This window comes from Bos grunniens, chromosome 10 (assembly GCF_055505025.1).
Source record: "Bos grunniens cultivar Pamir isolate PY7600 chromosome 10, Bosgru_T2T1.0, whole genome shotgun sequence".
Lineage (NCBI taxonomy): Eukaryota > Metazoa > Chordata > Mammalia > Artiodactyla > Bovidae > Bos > Bos grunniens.
The window spans coordinates 13,885,917-13,908,447 of NC_141174.1; the positions used below are offsets into that span (position 1 = coordinate 13,885,917).

General features: G+C 44.8%; 1 protein-coding gene across 11 annotated transcripts in view; it reads right to left on the reverse strand.

The window, feature by feature from the left end:
* NRXN3 (neurexin 3) overlaps positions 1-22,531 on the reverse strand; it is a 1,787,606-nt gene that overhangs the window by 1,701,563 nt on the left and 63,512 nt on the right. Inside the window, exon 3 of one of the 11 annotated variants that reach the window (XM_086319426.1) lies at positions 743-760. The exons of the other annotated variants lie outside the window; for them this stretch is intronic. Within the exon in view, the coding sequence (XP_086175552.1) occupies positions 743-760 (18 nt within the window). The remainder of the gene's footprint in view (positions 1-742; positions 761-22,531) is intronic. 11 annotated transcript variants of the gene reach the window in all.

Consider the following 22,531-nt stretch of genomic DNA (forward strand, 5'->3'; position numbering starts at 1 on the left):
GAGTCTATGTTTGTGTTTACATATACATCTGTCTATAAACACACATTGCCTACAATTAGGACTCTGGATGAATATTCATTTGTCCATTGACGAAAATGACAAGACTCATTATTCTTTCTTCTATTTTTCATTCATTTATTCTTTTTTTTTTTAAACAGGGAACATGTACTAGTTATATAACCATTAGAAAAAAATATTGCTTTTTCCATTGTGGAAAAGTAAAGTCAATTCTTAGAATATAAAGAAAGAAACCTTCTTTTACCCACATTGTATTTTCCATGCTACATATGTCATATTTTCAACCTTTAACCACTTAAAGCTATAAGATAGTAGCTTAAAGATAAGTAGATTTTTGAAGACAAGGCAAAAATGCTTACTAAATTGGAGAATACATATCCTAATAATATATTTTTAAAATATTTTCAAAAAATGCTCAATTTCCACTTCTTTTCTTCACCCAGAAATATTAATCAGAAGATAGTAATTGTATAAGTATGGGAACCACATTCCTTTGGTTTGAAAATGGTTCTTCAAAGCCAATACAAATTCATCAATTTGTAGCCAATACAAATTCATCAAGACGTGAAGGCACGTCTCATAAACCTAAATCAATGAAAATGCAACGTGTTCAGATTTTTGCTCTGTGTAGAGTCCCTAGAAAAAGGTCTCACTCAGAGTCAAACCATGCACAATCTGGCAGAGGGGAAATTTCCACAGCAGCTGTGCAAACACAAAGACTCACCTGGACCTTGACTGACATCTGTGGCAGCATTTTCAAAGGGAGGGAAACAGAGAGGCGAGAAAGAGGGAGAAAAAGAAGAGTGTTAGCAACACGCACACACAATGCAACGTGCCCTTGCATGACCATCAAGTTCATGCAAGACCCCAAAGATGCTCAGACTCTGAGCATTTAGCTCTACCTTCACCCAAAAGCCACCCATGCAAGCCGAGGGGCCAAGCTCCCTTTCCACTATGCATGTAGCAAGAGAGCTGAACTTCACATCTGTCCGGAAAGACATCCTCCAGGAATCAGATAGGGCCACAAAGAGCCAAGCAGACCGGGATCCTGCAAGAATATTGGTTAAAATATTCCGGTTGATTTCTGCATACCCACACCCAAACAGTTTTCCTCCCCTCCAGATGCAGAACACTGGACAAGAAGTCAAGCAAGGTTTCTGCACAGAGAGAAAAACAGTGATAAACCACTCCCTTAAGGAACAAAGGAAAAGAGGTATAAGAGTTAACAGCAAGTTGCAGCGTCGTTCAGCTCATAGTACTGAAGGACACAAGGTCACAAAACATTTATAATTCCCTCCCGACCCAGGATTCCCAGTGACCATTCTTCATCACAGACAGCGGTGTGTGTGTATGAGATTGCGTGTGAGTAGGTCATTTGCCACACAAATTGAAATTCTTCCTCGCCCTTTCATTTTTCTCCTTGCTTTTCACCCCATCATTAATGACAGAAATTGCCATTGGAAATCACTTCTGACAACTACAAATAAACATCCAGCTCTGGAAAGGTTGACATTTGAATTAAACCAATGAGCTTTCAAAAAATGAAGAACGGGTTCATGCCCACGATCTCCATGTACACAATCTCCTCCTCCTCCCCTCAAATGTAAAATAGAATTATGCTGGGGAAGCCCAACCCAGAGCAGCCAAAGCCTTGTTGTTAATAGAATCCCTAGACCTGACCTGGTAAGATAGCCTACGGCTCGGGAGAAGAAACGGGGCTACTTTAGGAAACCACTGGCCATCCAGGCCAACCTGGGTGACCCCCTTAAAATCACTGACAACGGTGGGTCTGGGACATCCATGGATGTTGTCTAGTTTAATTCTTTTTCATTAAGATGGAGGATGGAATACGCTGAGAGTCTTGTCCAAGGTCACACAGCTAGTTCAGGAAACAGATCCTAGGAGAGGCCCTGGATCCCATGAATCCCACCCAATCCATACTTCATTCGACTGAAATCCAGGTCCCTCTAGGCTGCATGTGACATCAATTCAGTTTGCAAGCTCAAGTGAGCCCCTGAACCCACAGGGAAGGCAGTGAGAGATTGACTCCCAGATAACCCTACAAGGGGGTCATGGATTATCCTGTGTACCTCTAACCTGTGGCTAACAGATTTGCTAAATTCCAGCAGGTTCTTTGGGCAACAGGTTCTTCAGGGCTTTTGCCCCCAGGAAAATCCAGGCACTGACCTAACCCACAGCAACAGCTGGGCATTTCTCCAGCCCACACTCTGCATTTCCTGAAGACTGTATATTCCCAATGAGACTATAGAGAGCTCTGAATCATTCCTCAGCCACACCCCCTTCCAGGTTTTCTGGTGAGTTGTTAGATTCAGGGGTGGAGTAGCAGCAAAGAGGAAGAGCCAAAATAGAAGAGGTGGGAAGGGAAACATGCTGCATAAATAACTAAGCAAGGTCATTAACTATGACTGATGGACTGCCTAGAACAGTGGTCATTAGAATACCCCGTCATTAAACGGGATATCGAGCTATTTCAATGTGGTAGAGTTCAGTGGGGAAAGGGTCAGCACTGTTATTCATAGAAACACACTCTCTGGGGACACCAAGACCCAAGGGAGATAGGATACCTTGGAGCCCCAAAGTTCATTCAACACTAAATTGCCTATTTGGGCACTATAGTTACAACCCTAAATTACAGAGACAGATAGTCCAAGTTCAGATCCTGACCCACTCGATGACCTTGGGTCAATCATTGAACTTCTGAGTTGTTTTCTTCAGTTATAAAATGGGAAGATAACACAGCCTCCCCATGTAAGTGTTACTAGAATTAAAAGAGATTAAATACTTGTAAACCACTTAACTCAGGACAAGGCAAACATTGCATAAATGTTAGCTGCGCTGATTGTTATCAGTTTGAATTACCAGGGACAGAATTACCCAAAAACGTTGACCAGATGGCTCCCTGAAAACATCAAGAGACCACAGGAATTAAGGTGTATTTTGTTTAGTGATTTGGGTTCAACTTATGCTTGTGAATGAAGACCTTGCCGCAGCCCTCCCCTCCTGGATCTCTTTCCTCCCTCCCAATCTCCAGCAAGAAGTGGGTCAAAGGGGAGTTCAAAAATTCTAGGTGAGAATAAGCAGGGATCAAAACAAATGCCTTTGTTACTTCGTTTTCCCTTGTGAAGCCTTAATACGGCACACTTCTAGTCCTGCATAAAAAATACAGCATCCCTTCTTGCAAAAGAGGAGCAAGAAGGCCACCAAGAAAAACCCCTTTAGCTGTGGAGGGCGGGGGGGGGGGGGAGGTGGGCGGTCAGGGTCCAAGCTGACACCACACTGCAGGCAGCTCTAAGAATTTATGTCCAACTTGAAGAAAAGAGAGATATCGTGTCACCTGGCACCTGTTTCAAGAAGCAATGAGTGACCTGAATTTCTGCATTTGATTCTGACCAACAGAATGAAACAGCAAAGGTTTGGGCAGGCAGAGGTGGTGGTGGGAGAGGGGAATAGGGGGTGATTTTAAAGCTCAACATTCAGAAAACCAAGATCATGGCATCCGGTCCCATCACTTGATGGGAAATAGATGGGGAAACAGTGGAAACAGTGTCAGACTTTATTTTTCTGGGCTCCAAAATCACTGCAGATGGTGACTGCAGCCATGAAATTAAAAGACGCTTACTCCTTGGAAGGAAAGTTATGTCCAACCTTGATAGCATATTCAAAAGCAGAGACATTACTTTGCCAACAAAGGTCCGTCTAGTCAAGGCAATGGTTTTTCCTGTGGTCATGTATGGATGTGAGAGTTGGACTGTGAAGAAGGCTGAGCACCGAAGAATTGATGCTTTTGAACTGTGGTGTTGGAGAAGACTCTTGAGAGTCCCTTGGACTGCAAGGAGATCCAACCAGGCCATTCTAAAGGAGATCAGCCCTGGGATTTCTTCGGAAGGAATGATGCTAAAGCTGTAACTCCAATACTTCGGCCACCTCATGAGAAGAGTTGACTCACTGGAAAAAGACTCTGATGCTGGGAGGGATTGGGGGCAGGAGGAGAAGGGGATGACAGAGGATGAGATGGCTGGATGGCATCACTGACTTGATGGACATGAGTTTGAGTGAACTCCGGGAGTTGGTGATGGACAGGGAGGCCTGGCGTGCTCCGATTCATGGGGTCGCAAAGAGTCGGGCACGACTGAGCGACTGAACTGAACTGAACTGAGAACCTCAACAGTATCCATCTGTTACATGGTCCATCCAGCATCCTTTCCTCCTCCTTTTTGTAACAAGTCCCAACTGTCTTCTGGGAAACCTCGTTTCCCACCCTTAATCCCTGTGGTTTGGTAAAAGATGACCCCCACCCCCACCCAAGGGTAGGCATGCCATTCAGGCCAGGTCATAGGAATTAGCAGAGGGAGAAGGGGTCCACAGCTGAGTTACTGGGATTCAGGCTCAGGCTCTTCAGGTGGCGTGGACTTTGTGCCAGTTAGAGCTTTCTGCGCTTGTTCCTTATCTGTAAAGTGGGTGTGACGATAGTTCCTACTTCCCAGGATTGTGATGAGCAGCTCAGATCAGCGCTTAGCCTGCAGAAAGCCCTCAGTCAGTGTCAGCTGGTAATACTACTACCTTCAAGGGTATTTTATTTTTAAAGCAACAAACTTTTCTGTGGACACACAGCAAGGAAGGTTGACCTTGGACACAGCTGGGGCATCAAATTCCATGCCTTGCTCCTGCCCCACTTCCAAGGTGATCATCACCAAAGCCCCGCTGTCCGTCATTGCTATGGGTCACAGCCTGGAGTCTGCGTGTGAAGGAGTAACATGGGGCCCCGGGACAAATCAGAGGAAATATACATATATGTAAATATGTGTATCTCAGTTTTTTTGGTAGATAAAAAGTAGGGGCAAATGGCTGCAGAGAAGACAGATGACAACCAGATGAGATCGCTCTAGGAAAGGTGGCATCCTCTCCCGTCCCAGTACCTCCTCGGTTGCCTCCTGCTGTTTTATTTCCTCACACTGCTGGGCCTGTAGTTTTCCAGAGCACTACTGCATTTAAATCTATATTCTATTTTCTCTTCTAGAAAATAGGTCAGACCCAAGGCAGAGTTCACCAGGTGGGGTCCCAGGAGGTTTGGCTGGGCCACGCCTCCAGGAACCTGGCTGGGCAGTCTGCCCCATGCTCCCCAAAGCTCCTCCAGGGGCCTGGGGTGGGAGGTTGGGAGGTATAAAAGCAGCAAGTGGGGGAATCTTGGACTTTCACTCTTGAAATGACCTAGCCCAAATGAGAGGTGAGGTGGGAGGGCTCCCCCCACCCCCATCGAGCTATTTTCTGCAACAGCAGCAGATGGAGGGTCCTTTCATTCCCCTACCTGGTTACAAGAACCTGAGCTCCCCAAACTGCAGGAAATTGTTTCCTTTGAACTTTAAAATAACCATGCTGAGCATATGCACTTGTAGCTGAGATTATTGTTGAATACGCAATAAGCGTCCGTGGGGGCACTGAGTAGAGGTGGGCCTGGCCTCATTTATTTCTTCCCTGGTTGTGATGCCAAAGAGAGTGGGTGAAGGGCAGCGGTGGCTTTCAAATCCTTCCTCTCCTGTGCCTCGCCCATCCCTGGTTTGAGCATGGCACCCCAAACAGAGGTGGCCCCAGGCTGGAACAGGATCCTTTTCATCAAGATCCCCTGCCCCCAACTATTTCTCAAGCACCTGCTACCCACCAAAGTCAGTTTGAGTGCTAAAGCTTGGAAGACAGGAGACAGGCCAACCTTCAGCGCTCTTGTCAAACAGCAGAAGTAACTAACATGAATTGAGGCGGTCCTGCCTACAGCCTATGAATTTGTTATTCTTCTGCCTGCCTGAACAGTCTTTGTCAGACATGGGTAAGACTATTCCTCACTTTCTTCAGATATCAGTTCAAATGTTACTTCTTAGAAGGATTTTCTTTAACCACCTTCTCTAAAATAGGAAGCCTCCTCTTCCATTTATGTTTTTCTTTTTTTTATGGCACTAATCACCAGCCGAGTGCCAAAGAATTGATGCTTTTGAACTGTAGTGCTGGAGAAGACTCTTGAGAGTCCCCTGGACTGCAAGGAGACCAAACCACTCAATCCCAAAGGAAATAAGCCCTGAATATTCATTGAAAGGACTGATGCTGAAGCTCCAATACTTTGGCCACCTGATGCGAAGAGCTGACTAATTGGAACAGACCTTGATGCTGGGAAAGATTGAGGGCAGGAGAAGGGGATGACAGGATAAGATAGTTGGATGACATCATTGACTCACTGGACACGAGTTTGAGCAAACTCAGGGAGATAGTTAAAGACAGGGAAGCCTGGCGTGCTGCAGTCCATGGTGTCGCAAAGAGTTGGACACAACTTAGCAACTGAACAACAACAACAACTATTTGACATTATAGGATGGGTCTGTTTTTATTGTTTATATCTCCCTTAAGATATAAGCTTCATGAGAGCTATATTATCTATTTCATTCACTACTTATGTCCCAAGTGTTTAAGGAGGATCTGATCTACAATACGTGCTTGCAATATGCCTTGAATGGTGACTGCTGCTACTGCTGCTAAGTCACTCCAGTCGTGTCTGACTCTGTGCGACCCCATAGACAGCAGCCCACCAGGCTCCCCCGTCCCTGGGATTCTCCAGGCAAGAACACTGGAGTGGGTTGCCATTTCCTTCTCCAATGCATGAAAGTGAAAAGTCAAAGTAGAGTCGCTCAGTCGTGTCCGACTCTAGCGACCCCGTGGACTGCAGCCTACCAGGCTCCTCCGTCCATGGGATTTTCTAGGCAAAAGTACTGGAGTGGGGTGCCATTGCCTTCTCCATGAATGGTGACTAGATCATCTCAATTGATACAACTCACTGAGATAGATACTATTGGTATCTTCATTTACACTTGAGAAAATTGAGGCTCAGAGAAGTTAAGGTATGTGGCTATGGATAAAAAGACAGAGCAGGGACTGGACTCTGGTTCTGTTTTAATGCTCTTACACTGTTAAGAGCATTGTTTTCTTCCATATTGGCCTCATTATCAGGTGAATTGTCTCCATATAGTAACAAAGATGGAACTTGGCAATTCTAGAGAAAAGAGAGCAGCCTATTTCCTGGTGCATGTGTGCTCAGTCACTTCAGTCGTGTCTGACTCTTTGTGACCCCACAGACTGTAGCCCGCCAGGCTCCTCTGCCCATGGGGACTCTCCAGGCGAGAATACTGGAGTGGGTTGTCATGCTTTCCTCCAGGGGATCTTCTCAACCCAGGGATCAAAATGGCATCTCTTCTGTCTCCTGCATTGGCAAGCAGGTTCTTTACCACTAGCGCCACCTGGGAATCTATTTCCTGGTAATTCTAGTAAAATTCCCTGGGAAGACTGTCATTGATTTGGTTTAGGTCACATGTCCATTCCTGAGCCAATTGCTGTGTACAGCGTCACACATCAGAGGATGAATTTCAGGATAAAATGGGATAATGCCTGTCTGTCCCTGGCACAAAGCAATACTAATCATAATAAAGTTCACATTCATTGAGGATTCTCTGTATACTGGGTTGTGTCCTAAGTGCTTGATACACATCTTATGTTCCAACCCTAACAGGTAGGAACATTATTCATCCCATTTTACAGATAAGGAAACTAAGACCCAGTGAAGAGGCTCCATCATTTATTCATATCTCTCATACTCAGAGTGCCACATCAGAAGAGAGTCAACCTCTATTTCTGAATACAAGAACAAACCAGGATAGGTACCATCTAACCTATCAAGGTATAAATTAGGGATAAGAGTATTGGGCATCTCACAAGAGTGAGCAAAAGGCATAGCCCAGGTAGAAGGAAGGGTCAAGTGCAGTATGACCACAGGCCTGGACAGCTGGAGTTCCTGCCGGGGCTGCACACTTTATAGGGGCCTGCTCTGGCCCTTCTGCAGCCACAGCCCACCCCAGAACTGAGACATCTACAGGGCCAGCTGGACTCCCTGCCTCTGGAACCAGCAACACCTGCCGTGAGCCTCCTTGTAGAGAACACTCAGGTACTCTGAACCCTTTGCCCAAATTGCCCCAAATCCACGTGGGCCTCTTTTCTGGGTCCATTCTCCCAAAAGCAGAGCTATTCACAGATGCATATACTCTCATGTCAAGAAACAGCCAATGGGAAGCCATCTGCAGAAGCTGCGGACTTCTATTGGCTGGGGCACCCACATAGTGCACAAGGGTCTTTGCAGTGCTGGCAGTGGAGAGAAGGGAGGCTGACCACTGGGTGTCCATGTGTATTCTTATCCCAGGCCCACCAATATTGGGCAGGGTTTCAACTCAGGATTACAACCAACTTAACATTAGGATAAAAAAAAAATTGTTAAGGTAAAGACAGCATCTCCCCAATAGCCTATCTTTTCTCGCCCCTGGAGAGAATGAGCATAAGCGTCTTCCCTCCGTTTCAGGAATAAATATACAGAAGGTTTTTTTGTTTTTTGTGTTTTTTTAGGTTGAGAGCTAAAGCAAACTTCCAGCAGCGAAGAGGCTGGGTTTCCTGCGTCCTGGGGCTCTTTCCGGCTCTCAGTGTCTGAGCTCTTCAAACACAGGAAGAGTTGTCTTTCCACAAAAGGCCAGGTGGTGTTAGCTTCATCCCCGACACAGTGCCCACTTATCCGCCTTTGTAGAAGACGGAGCCCTGGTGCTGTTTGCTTTTGTTCTTTGCTGCTAATAACTCCAGATTGCAAGATGGAGCGCAGGGGTAGCTGCTGTGTCCGGTGCTAGCCTGCCTGGGAAGGCAGAGGCAGGAAGAGGAGGAGGATGCGAGGCAGGAAGGAAGAAGGAGGGCCCTCCCCTGGGCCAGGTCACGGCTGCGCCCCATAGGGGCCGCCACACCTTGTAGAGGCTGTGGCTTGAGGAGCCCGAGCTTGACTGACAGGTGGGAAGAGAGGGAATTTCCTCGTTATAGAGACAACGGGAGATCAAACAGAGGTTTGTTCTTTATGCGTGTGTGTGTGTGTGTGTGTGTGTGTGTGTGTGTGTTTTAATGCTTTAAAGGTTCTGAGTGCAGACATGGGGGTAAAGCCATCTGGGGTTTAAATCCTGTCTTTGCTATCTGTTATTCCAAATATTTTTGTTCAGGATCTTACTGTACCTTCCTCTTCAGCCACGTGGGAATAATGGCAGTCAACTCAGTTCTGCTAGAAGCACCCATGCATGCCTAAAAGTCATGTGCTATGCAATATCACGCAGTTAGGAACCACAGGGCTTATAGGGAAAATAGGATTAGGGCCCAGTGCCCCCAAACTTCATCAGCGACACCTAAGGAAGGATAGGAACCCGCTTTACATGTGTTAAATGGTTAAGGAATGCGTAAATAATACAGTGAGTATAGCACTTGGAAAACACCTGGGGTTGCTTCTGGAAATGGGAAGCTTGAAAGTCGCTTTGAAGTAATGCCAGAAGGGTCACCGCAGATTGGACAGGAAGTTGTAACCCCAGATGTGGAGGGGCGTGGCTCATAACACCCCTGGTAACTGAAGCAGCTGGCACAGGTTGAGGTGTTTGCATTCATACACAACTCAGATCAGCGGGCTGCAGTTTTCTGCCTTCACCTCGAGTTTCTCATGGGCAAAATCATGCATAAGCAAAAGCAAAATTATTATGCTCAAATCGTTCCCTAATATATCAATCGCGTTGGAACAAATTTGCATTTTCAAAACAAGCATTATAGCAGAACTGACTGTACTTAATTTAAATGACTGTTATGAAGACCAAATGAGATGATCCATACAAAATGCTCAGCACAACAGCACAATGCCAGGCACAGGGTAAACATCAATAAACACTTACTGACACTACGGTTACTCATGTCCCTGCTGGCTTGTTGATACCTCCCCTGGTAAACTGATAGTATCAGACTGAGCGTCTATCCAGTCAGCCTTGCAACAAAGGGCATCTCTAGCTAACTCCTACTCCCCACCTGAGATCAAGAGGTTGTAGGCTCCCACCTAACAAGACATGCATTTTAGAAAAGTCCTCATATCAGATGGACACTGCTAGAGACAGGATTCAAATGCCAGCTACTTAGGTAAAGAAACAGTTGCTGTCCTCCCCAAATGAGCAAGACCCACAGGGAGAAGAATACCCACTTGGGTCTCTGAGAACACCAGGAAATCAAAGGAGTAACTGACCCACATGAGAGGACAGCCCATCATCTGGCAGGACAGAGAAGAGTGGATCCATGAGGGGAAGAAATAAGTCAATTCTCATGTAAGAAAAACAACCTAGGTGCAGACATTTTCAATCTCCCTGCCTCCTGCAGAGAGGAGAGGGGTTCAAAGGCAGGTTCTAGAGCAAGGGGTGGAGAAGGCAATGGCACCCCACTCCAGTACTCTTGCCTGGAAAATCCCATGGATGGAGGAGCCTGGTAGGCTGCAGTCCATGGGGTTGGACAGAGTCAGACACGACTGAGCAACTTCACTTTCACTTTTCACTTTCATGCACTGGAGAAGGCAATGGCAACCCACTCCAGTTTCTTGCCTGGAGAATCTCAGGGACGGGGGAGCCTGGTGGGCTGCCGTCTATGGGGTCGCACAGAGTCGGACACAACTGAAGCAACTTAGCAGCAGCAGCAGCAGCAGAACCAGAGGGCTTTCCAGGTGGCTCAGACAGTAAAGAATCTGCCTGCAGTGCAGGAGAGCCAGGTTTGATCCCTGGGCCGGGAAGTTCCCCTGGAGAAGGGAATGGTAGCCCATTCCAGCATTCTTGCCTGGAGAACTCCGTGGACAGAGGAGCCTGGTGGGCTACAGTCCATGGGGTCGCAAAGAGTCAGACACAACTGAGTGACTAACACTTTCACTTTTCTAGTGCCAGAAAGACTTGATTGAAAATCTTGGCTCCTCCACACACCATGTATATGAGGTCAAGCATGTTAACTAAACCTGAGCCTCAATTTCCCTACCTATCAAATGGGAAGAACCTATTTATCTTGTAGGACTGATGTTAGGGTTGATGGGGTGTCTGGCACTGAGGAAATACTAATCAGCGCTGGTTAATCACAATTACTACATTTCTTCACAATGGCAATTTCCATGAGACAGGATTTGCCCTCTTTCTCAGAATTCCTTGCTCTCTGGAAAGACTAACTCCTTGGGGCATATGCCAAACTGAAGAAACTGTCTAGAAGAAGCAAGGGTTTCGGTGGAGGTGAGTTCTGCAAACTCTGCAATTCAAAGACCCTTGCAAGGGGGCTCTGTAAGCTCTTGTAGGGGTCGCTGTGTAGAATGTGGGAAAGAGCCCTGTGTTTAGAATCAGCAGTCTTGGATTTTTTTGTTTTCCTAATTTTTTATTGTGATAAAATACACATAAGTTACCAACTTAACCATTTTTAAGTGCAAAGTTCAGGGGCATAAGGTGCATTCATACTGTGTAACCGTCTCCCATTTCCAGACCTTGTCATCTTGCAGAACTGAAAGCTTTTACCCATTAAACAATTGTCAATTCCTCCTACCCCATCCCCTGGCAACGCCATTCTACTTTCTGTCTTTAGGAATCTGACTATCCTAGTAACTTCATATGAGCGGAACCATGCAGTATTTGTTCTCTTATCACTGGGTTATTTCACTTGGTACTCTGTCCTCAAGCTTCATCCATGTGTGGCATGTGTCAGAATCTCCTTCCTTTCAAGATTGAAGAATACCCCACTGTTTACGCAGTTCCCCCCTTATCAATGTGGGCAACTATCAAGAACCCCGAGAGGATGCTCAAAACTGCAAATAGTACTAAACCCTATATATACTATGTTTTTTTCCTATACGTAAATACATACCTATGATAAAGTTTAATGTATAAATTAGGCACAGTAAGAGATTAACAATAAGTAATAATAAAATAGGAAAATTATATTGTGATAAAAGTCATGTGACTGCGATGTTTCTCTTTCTCCCAAAATCTTACTGGTTATGGTGTAAGATGATAAAATGCCCACATGATGAGCTGAAGTGAGGTGGATGATATAGGCACTGTGATGCACCATTGGGCTACCTCTGACCCTCTGGTGATGTGTCAGAAGAAGGATCATCTGCTTAGGATGATCCTAGATCATTGATGACGCCGATGGCTGGATGTCAGGATCAGATGATATCAATGGTTGGGGATTACAGGTGGGACAGAGCAGGATGGCAGATACTACTCAGAACAACATACAATTTAACCCTTATGGAATTGTCTGTTTTATGAATTTTCCATTTCATATTTTTTGACCATGGTTGATTACGAGCAACTAAAACCATGGAAAGCAAAACTATGGGTAAGGGGGGACAACTTACTGTACACTATATTTTGTTTAGAAGCCCTGGTTTTGAGCCCTGAGTTTCCAGCCTACTACCAGCTGTTATGATCTTGGGCAGCTCACAGCCTCTCCAAGCCTCAGCTTTCCCATCTATAACATGCAGAAATAATGACACCAATTATGTGACTAGGTTGCAGTGAGGTTGACCTAATGTGACCTAAATGGGGAAGCATTTTGTACACAATAAAGTGCTATGCCATTCATCTAGTCTCTCCAGAAACATTAATTAAACGGCAATTCCTTACTAGCCCCTAATCTAGATTCTGGTATTGAAAAGATTAAGTAGAGTCCCTGTTCACAGTGATATTACACCAGACATTTTAAAAGAAGACAAACGCAGGGATCGTCATTCATTATGATGACGAAATGAAATGATGAAAGTCGCTCAGCTGTGTCCGACCCTCTGCGACCCCATGGGCTGTAGCCCACCAGGCTCCTCTGTCCATGGAATTCTCCAGACAAGAATACTGGAGTGGGTAGCCATTCCCTCCTCCAGGGGATCTTCTGGACCCAGGGATCGAAGCTGGGTCTCTCATTATAATCCTTGCTATTTACTGAAGGCCTCCTACGTATCAGGTACCTGCAGCAGAGTTGTAGGTATATGACTTCATTTAGTCCTACTGTGGATCCTGTTGTTATTCCCACTTACAGACAAGGAAACCAAAGCTCAGAGAAGTTAATATCCCCAAGTCCACTTAAGCCATCAGTTGTAGCCATGATGTGAACTCAGATTTCTCTGAATTTAAAGCCCTTTTTCTCCCCACAGTACCACTCATCCATCCCCCATTATTTCTTCCCTCACTGATCTGACCACTCAAATCTATCACCCTATAAGACACAGGGGCAAATTTCAAGAAATTAGTGTGGAAAAATGATGGAAACTGCTGACTATACCCAATATCTGTTGCTGGGCAGGATCTCAGGACCCATATTTCAGAGAAAGAAATATGAATTGGGGCAATATATCCAAAACTGAATTCCATAAAAATACAACAACCAGTGAGATGTGAATAGGAGTTCCTTGCCAAAAAAAAAAAACAAACCAATCTGTGGTTAAATAAATTTAGAAAACAGTGAGATAAAGAAAGGTAATCAAATATCTGAACACCAAGACTTCAGAAAGCCTCACCTACACCACTGTGAAGTCTGAGAGGGGATATTGTACAGTTTTCCCAATGTTTTGGGTAGACTGGACACGTTTCCTTCTATAAAAGACCTGGGAACATGTCACAGAACATAGTTTGAGAAAGACTGGCTTTGCAGCTTTCAGAACAGCTGGGAAGCCTTTCAATTCATCACAAGTCTTTATCCTCACCCTTTGCGTCCCCATCGTGAGCCTTAGAATCTGGTTCTGTTTGAAATAACTAACATTTATCGACCACTTACTACATGCCAGACACCGACTTAGGCACTAGAGACTGAAAATAACTGCCGGGGTTGCAGTTATAGTAAATCTAATAAACCAAGAGAGTGTATAAGCACGATAGTGTGGCCATACATGGCCATCTATTATCGAACTTCACATTAATGGGGGATTAGGGGTTGACAGAGAATGCTTCAAAGGTTTTTGCTGGAGAAACCTTGAAGTGGCCCTCAGAGGATAAACAGTAACAATTAAGTGGAGAGAAATCTTGTAACAACATTTTACCAAAACTGGCCATTGGTCAGGTTGATATCCCCGAGGGATGGGCTCCGTGCAAGGCATATAGTCCTCTGAAAAGACCGGAAGTGTTGAGCTAAAATTCCAACTTTGCTATTTATTATGTGACCTTGGATAGGTTACTTAAACTTCATCTGTAAGATGGGGATCAGTACATCAATTTCAGAGTTGTCAAGAAGATCAAAAGAGGCAATTGTATGTAATAATACAACGCCTAATGACCTGCCTGGCACAGTGCTTAGCTCAGTTTCGTCCAATTGGTGACATCCTGGAGTAATGTGTTAAGAGTCTGAGGCTGCTGCATATGGGCTTAGAGAGAAAAAGAGGGTCATGACTGATTAGCAGTTTCTGCCATTGACTTGAGAAGGAGGGGGTCACAAATTGGCTCAAGTTAGCTGGAGACTTTCAACCGAGTGCTTTCCCAAGGGTCCTTGCCCTCAAAAAGGAGTTTCTAACGACCTGGGGGACCTCAGAAGAAAGCAAGCAGCCCTCACAGAAGGCTTTCTCACTATTAGCCCCTGTCAGCCTTCTGCTTTCCCATATAGCCTTCATACTCTTTTCATTTTCAGAGAATGACCAAGGTTGAGCTTTTGCCTATGTCAAGCAAGGGTGTGCTGTGATGTGAAACTAGTACAGTATCTGCTCTGAACTTAAAAATTTTTTTGAGTCTGAAAAACATGCACATAGTCTACTAATGAGTACCAGTCCCCTTCTAAAGAGCTCGGCAGGATTGTGCAGGCCATTCAAGAGAGAACTCAGAAACCTGGGTAAAGGGCATTCCACTGCCAGGAAGTACAGAGATGGAGCAAGAACAGAGCAAGCCCCTAGAGGGAAATCCACATGTACATATTGATAATACACTTACTGTGTTATAATTATTATTAATCACCATTTTTATCTTGTAACTTCTGTGGTACTACAGTTTAAAAAATAAAAAACAGTAAAAACATTAAAATCTAATGGTTTCAGAGAGAACAGCGTAAAGGAGCCACACTAAATCTTAGAAGTGGAAGAGTTCCAGGATGTCAAGTAGATCCATCCCTGTTATTTTACAAGTTCATTCCACTGACACGTGTTCACTGCACAGATCCATAGCCAAGCAACTGTGCTAGGCACTGGGGTGACGGCTGGTGAACAAAACAGATGTGGGTCTTGCACTCTTAAAGTCTAGGAGGGGAGATGGGCCACAAATAACCAAACAGACATTTAGCTATTTATCATTATGATCAGTGCCCTAATTACGATCCTTATGGGTCCTTTGATGCTCAGATGAGAGGAGACCCAAGACAGGGGATCTGCCGTGTCCACTCAGCTAGACAGTGTTGAAGCTGAAACTGAATTCAGGTCATCTGCCTCCCCTGTCACTGTGGTCCCCACTGGGCCACAGCGGGGGGGACCGGTGCCCTGATAAGAGTCTGGGAGAAGGATCCGGGACTAAGAGATGGTGGTGGGAAGCTGGGGCAGAGAAGCAAGTGGCCTCTTCTCTGCAGCTTTCACAGAAGAACAAGAGCGGGGAGCCTGCAGACTTCACTGTCTATCCAGACACTCCCTCACGCAAGGCAGCCGTGGAAGATGCTTCAGCTACCCTCAGGTGAGGGCCGGGACACTAGAGCATTCAACAGTCAGGACGATGAAGAGGACAGAGGAATGCCTCCTCCAAAACCCATTAGAAAGGGCAGAGAATGGGAAGTGTAGACCCACCGCGGAGGCTGATCGCCAAGCTTTCTGCTGCACTTTGCTTGAGAATTAATCACACAAATCCCTTGATAAATCCGAGGCCGTTATTAGACAACACTAATAGCCCCCTTCAAGTAATCCAGGCAAAGACATCCAGAGAGCAGGGGCGGCGGGGGAGCCCCGAGGGGCTCGAGAGCAGGCGGCTTTCACGAGCACGTGCGTCCACGTGAGAGCACGTGCGCGCTCACGGCCTGCCCGCCCCCACGCCCAGATGTCTGCTCCCAACACCACCTCTGGCTTCTGCCCCAGTCGCTTCAGGCAAGTGGAGCGAACTGAAGGATGGGAGAACTGATGGTCTGTGTTCCCTCCCCTCCCCAGCCCTGCCACTGACCTAATTCTCCACGAGAGGATTTTTTCCTTTTTGGTCCTGCTTGTTTGTAAATCATGCCACCCCAGTGCGCACACAGCTTAAGGCGGGGCCTGGCTAGGAAGCCCGGAGACGCGAAGCTTCGAACCGTGGTCCCAGCTGCTGTTCCTCAGGGCGGAGGGTCACAGAAGTCTGAGAACCTCAGAAGGGTGGGGAGTGAGTGGAAGGTGGAAGGAGAGAGGCACACCATCAAGGTCAGCCCAATTTTACATTCTTACTCTGCCCTTTTCTGAACTAGAGGTGCTATATATTCTAAAACGGGCCAGTAGAACTCTGCCTTATATATGATTTGGGGTAAGTTTCTTAATTCATCTAGGTCAGTGGTCTCAATGAATGACAAAGGATATTTTGACCCGGGTGTTAGGACCCCTCGAGTATGTTGTGCAACTGCTTTAAAAAAAAAAAAAAAAAACACCTGTCAGGAAGGAGACTGACTTTAGTTTTAGGAAGAAGATATAGTACTTTGAACTGGAAAAACTGACCTGGAAAAAAATTAGACCTGTCAGAAAAAAATCAACACAAAATGGAACTGACAGCGGCTAAAAATTCATGTGGCAAAATTGGTTATTGACTGAAAAATTGAAGGAGGAATCAAACATTCTTGACAAAATTTAAACCAGCAGATCTGATGTGAGAAAACTGGGTATGGTAGAAATGATGACCATAAAAGAATGTTCACAGTGGTAGGAGCTACATGGGCAAAATTTGATAGGCACACAAAAAAGTAACTGATCGATGAATCAAATCTATGCTACAGAAGACACGTGGAGCAGAACTGATCTTGTAAGAAATAGTTAAGTGAAATAAAAATGAATTAGAAAATTAAGAAATGGTTTAACTATGCTGAAGAAAAAAAAATGAAGAATTGCACAAACTCATTTACTTCTAAAAAACACTCCCTTAATAAAACTGTTTTAGTGTTTGTATAATCCTGATTATACTGACATAGAGTTAAAAGGTTTCAGGGTCAAATTGCACAATCAAAACATCTTGATAAATGCTGAAGAAAAATATTTATCTCAGTGGTCCTATCCAGCTGCAATTTTTTCCCCAATAAAAGATCAGAATAGAATGTGAACAAAATTATACAAATAATTTACTGGAAGATGATAGCATGAGAACCAGCTTTCCTGCAAGAATGATTCTCACATTAATAGATTTTATTTATTTATACTTTAAGCAATTTAAAGCAATTTTAGAAACTAACAATGGATAACTGTATTTTCATTTTTCCAAGAAAGAACAAAAACCTGAAAATGACACTTTGTATAACCATAGTTTCTTAAAGAGAAAATGGCATTTTAACACCCTAAAAATAAAAGGGCGTTAATTTCAGAATTAAAAAAAAAAATCTGAATGCATCTTTACAATAAACTTCTACATGATGTTTAATTTTCTCATTTTCCTGAAGAAAGATGAAATTCCATTCTAACTCTTTTGGGTGTCTTTTATCCTACTGAGTGGAGGGCAGATGGGTAGTCTCTCTGTAGCTCAGCCTCCTCATCCATAAAATGGGAATAAAAGACAGAACTACTCACACAGTGCCTGCAACATACTAAGTGTTCAATAAACATTAGTCTAAAACCCAGGAAGCATAAGGATCTAGCTGATTCCCAGCCTTAGACTGTACCCCTACTACTTCAAGCTGAAAATTCTTTAGATGTTCTGAAATATAAATACATATGGTAAGAACAGCCATAAAGTGTGGTTTGACTGGGACAACCCCGTCTTCCTCTTCACCTAACAAGAAAACACATGTGGCCGGAAGGAGGACCTGGGAGGGCAAGTGAGACTGGGAAGAAAGAGCCGCTATTGGAAATGCACAGCTGATCTCTGGACTGTGGGCGGGACTCACGCTGTGCGGCTATTTGGGGAACAAGTCTCTTAAGGTTGGCGGCGAATGATACTTGCTGTGGCTTTCTTGTTCCAGCAGCCTCACCTTCACCTTCTCCGCACAGAGCTTCCTTTAGCTAGAGATTCTATTCCCCAGTTCTCCGCTGTAGGATACTGAACTCTGGGTGGAGATGTTCATGTTTATGCCGCTTATGAGCTTATGAGACAAGATCAGCACCCTGATGCTGTCACACTGAAGGCCTCTCTCTCAGGCCCCAGACAGTTCTTCATCCATCCATCCACCAGTATTACCCATCAACCATATCCCAAAGAAATACGTAAAAGACATAGTTCCTGCCAAGAATTTTAGACTGATTCACCTTGTCCTTGGACCCAACAAGTGACCACACACATAGGCGGCCCCTCTCCACTGCTTTCTCCTTATTCGTCCTCATCTTTAGATATCAGTCCTCAGAGGGGCCTCCCTGATCCCTCCTTTTCTCATTAGATCCCCCTCACCTTATTCTTTCCACCTACAGCACTCATCACAATCGTAATCGTACATTTATGGGTTTATGTTGTCCACAGCTCTTATGTGTAAGCTCCATGAAGACAAGCGCCACAGCTGTTTTGATCTCCATGGTTTATGCTTGGCAATCAATGTCCTTTTGAATCAATCAATTCTCTTTTCTCAGCATGATGTAGGGGAATGTATGCTAGCCTGAGAGTGACGATCCCTGGGCTCTAGTCCCAGTCCCCTGGCCACTTGCTGGCCTATTCTAAGTTAGCTTGCCTCTCCAGGTCACAGTTTCATATAAGAAGAAGGTTCGATTGTGATGTTCAAGGTGGGGAAGGGGTGATAAGATGTATGTGTCGGGGGTACATATGCAAATCGTAACAATAGTCATCTTACAACTTGAGCCAAGCAAAAGATTTCCACAGAAACTTGACCAAAGACCTCTTGGATAGTAAGACTATGTGAACGACAATGAAATGACTTGGAGATCATGGGTTATAAAAGACAGAAAATACAGGATTCCAGCTCAAGTAGTTCCTGGTTCACTTACAGCCCACAGGATGGAATAAGACACCATGGATAAAGGGTGGATGGTGGGGAGGAGTTCCAGGACAGCTTGTTTGTGCCTGAATTGGGATCAAAGTCATTCGAGTGCAGAAGGCAGAGAAGTCGTAAGACAGGTGAGTGAGGAGAAGAAAGGCGGTCCCCCTCCATGCTAGAGACACCCCAGTTAGGCCACCAGAACATAGGACTGGGTCTTCAATGGTCAAAGAAGCCATCATTCAGTTTCAGATTGAAAGGGGGACAGAGTGAGGTGATGGGAATGCAAACTCCAGATCAGCCAACTGCCAGACTCATGTCTCAGGCAGATAGATTGCTGTCTCTTTTCAATATGAATCCCTCATTTATAAAACCAGAGAAACAACAGAACCTTCCTGGTGAGGGTGGTTGGGAGAATCAAAGGAAGTCACATTTGAAAGCACTTAGCCTAGTGTCTGAGGGCTTCCTAGGTGGCACAGTGCTAAAGAATCTGCCTGCCAATGGAGACACAAGAAACACAGGTTTGATCCCTGGGTCAGGAAGATCCCCTGGAGTAGGAAATGGCAACCCATTCCAGTATTCTTGCCTGGAAAGTTCCATGGACAGAGGAGCCTAGTGGGCTACCATCCATGGGGTCTCAAAGAATTGGACATGACTCAGTGACTGAGAACCCAGGCATAGACCAGTATCTGGTACCTAGAAAGCATTTCATGAGAATTAGTTCATCATCACCATTGTTATTAAATTTGTGAGTGTGTGCTCAGTCGTGTCCAACTCTTTGCGATGCTATGGACTGTAACCCATCAGGCTACTCTGTCCATGGGATTTTTCAGGCAAGAATACTGGAGTGGGTAGCCATTTCTTCCTCCAGGGGATCTTCCCAACCCAGGGATCAAACCCCCACCTTCTGGCAGGCAGAGTCTTTTACCACTGAGCCATCAGGGAAACCCTTGTTATTAAATTTAGTCTATCAAAATAGACAACTGATAAATCATAAGATTTCCATGATATTAGTAAAAATGATACTTAGTAAAAATGATTAGAACTGGGCACAAAGCTAAACTCAGCCCTAAATCCACTTGCTTGAACTGCGATTCCTGGCCAGAGACTCAGGCTACACCAGCCTGCCTGACCACTGGGTCCAGAAAAAGCCCTGGAGCTCCTGTAATTCCTTGGAGTGTCTTAATCACACCCTGAACTTGAGTCTTTGCTCTGCCAGGGTTGAAGAGGGATCAGTGGAAGCACAGAGACCACTGCTACGCTATGCTTCTCCTGTCAAAGCATCCATCACTTGATAATTGCCTGGTTAATTAAACAGCTTGAAGGCATGACTGTCTTGTTCATCACTCTACGCCCAGTACTTCCCCTAACACACAGTGGGCCCTCAGTAAGCGTGTGTTGTTACACGGGGTGGGAAGAAGTTCCTTTCAAATAACATCCCTGGATTTCAGTATAAGAGATTTCATGTGAGCATGCATGCTCACGTAGGCTCCATTTCTTGGTTCTCATCACACGCCAGCTGGGCCCCTAACACCTCAATTTCTTGTGCTTTGAAAAATGTTCGAAGGCGTTCCCCTTCCTCCCTAGGCACCCCATTCTGACTTACGCTAGATAAGCAACTTCAGATTGCTGAACAGCAATATACAACACAGCTGTTAGAAAATTCCTGTGTCCTGAAATTCCTGGAAAACCATAATGCACAACAAGCATTTAGAGTATGGACCCAGGATCCTTACCCCCAGGCCCAGAGTCAGAGATGGGAGGAAGGCAGCAGCAAGCAACTGGAACTGAGCCTTGACTTCCTGAAAGTATTGTGCTTCCTTTCCAAGGGCCCCACCCGGGGCAGAGAGAGAGAAACCACAGTGAATTAATTGCCAGCACTTCCATCACTGGCTGGTGAGCCAGGGGCTTCTAGCGTCTCCAGTTTGGGGGATCTTTGTCTGAGCTCACAAGAGCCAGAATGAGAGAAGTCTCTTCCCCAAGCCCAGGAGAAGGTCAATGGTTTTGAGCTGAGTATGACTGCTAGTACCCTATGAGCTCAATGCCCAACTCCAAGAAAAAAAATGGCCAAGTGAACAGTATGAAAAGGCAAAAAGATATGACACTGAAAGATGAACTCCCCAGGTTAGTAGGTTACCAATATATTACTGGAGAAGAATTGAGGAATAACTCCAGAAAGAATGAAGAGATGGATCCAAAGCAAAAATAACGCCCAGTTGTGGATGTGACTGGTGATGGAAGTAAACTCCGAAGCTATAAAGAGCAATACTGCATAGGAACCTGGAAATTTATGTCTATGAATCAAGACAAATTGGAAGTGGTCAAACAGGAGATGGCAAGAGTGAACAATGACATTTTAGGAATCAGTGAATGAAAATGGACTGGAATAGGTGAATTTAACTCCAATGACCATTATATCTACAACTGTGGGCAAGAATCCCTTAGAAGAAATGGAGTAGCCCTCATAGTCAACAAAAGAGTCTGAAATGCAGTACTTGGGTGCAATCTCAAAAATGACAGAATGATCTCTGTTTGTTTCCAAGGCAAGCCATTCAATATCACAGTAATCCAAGCCTATGCTCTGACCAGTAATGCTGAAGAAACTGAAGTTGAACAGCTCTATGAAGACCTACAAGACCTTCCAAAACTAACACCCAAAAAAGATGTCCTTTACATCATAGGGGACTGGAATGTGAAAAGTAGGAAGTCAAGAGATACCTGGAGTAACAGGCAAATTTGGCCTTTAAGTACAGAATGAAGCAGGGCAAAGGCAACAGAGTTTTGCCAAGAGAACGCACTGGTCACAGCAAACACCCTCTTCCAACAACACAAGAGAAGACTCTACACATGGACATCACCAGATGGTCAATACCAAAATCAGACTGATTATATTCTTTGCACCCAAAGATGGAGAAGCTCTATACAGTCAGCAAAAACAAGACTGGGAGCTGACTGTGGCTCAGATTATGAACTCCTTATTGCCAAGTTCACACTTAAAGAAAGTAGAGAAAACCACTAGACCACTCAGGTATGACCTAAATCAAATCCCTTACGATTATACAGTGGAAATGACAAATAGATTGAAGGAATTAGATCTGATAGACAGAGTGCCAGAAGAACTATGGACAGAGGTTCATGACATTGTACAAGAGGCAGTGATCAAGACCATACCTAGGAAAAGAAATGCAAAAAGGCACAATGGCTGTCTGAGGAGGCCTTACAAATAGCTGAGAAAATAAGAAAAGCAAAAGGCAAAGGAGAAAAGGAAAGGTGTATCCATCTGAATGCAGAGTTCCAAAGAATAGCAAGAAGAGATAAGAAAGCCTTCCTCAGTGATCAATGCAAAGAAAAGAGGAAAACAATAGAATGGGAAAGACTAGAGATCTCTTCAAGATAATTAGAGATACCAAGGGAACATTTCATGCAAAGATGGGTACAATAAAGGACAGAAATGGTATGGACCTAACAGAAGCAGAAGATATTAAGAAGAGGTGGCAAAAATACACAGAAGAACTATACAAGAAAGATTTTCATGACCCAGATAACCACAATGGTGTGATCAATCATCCAG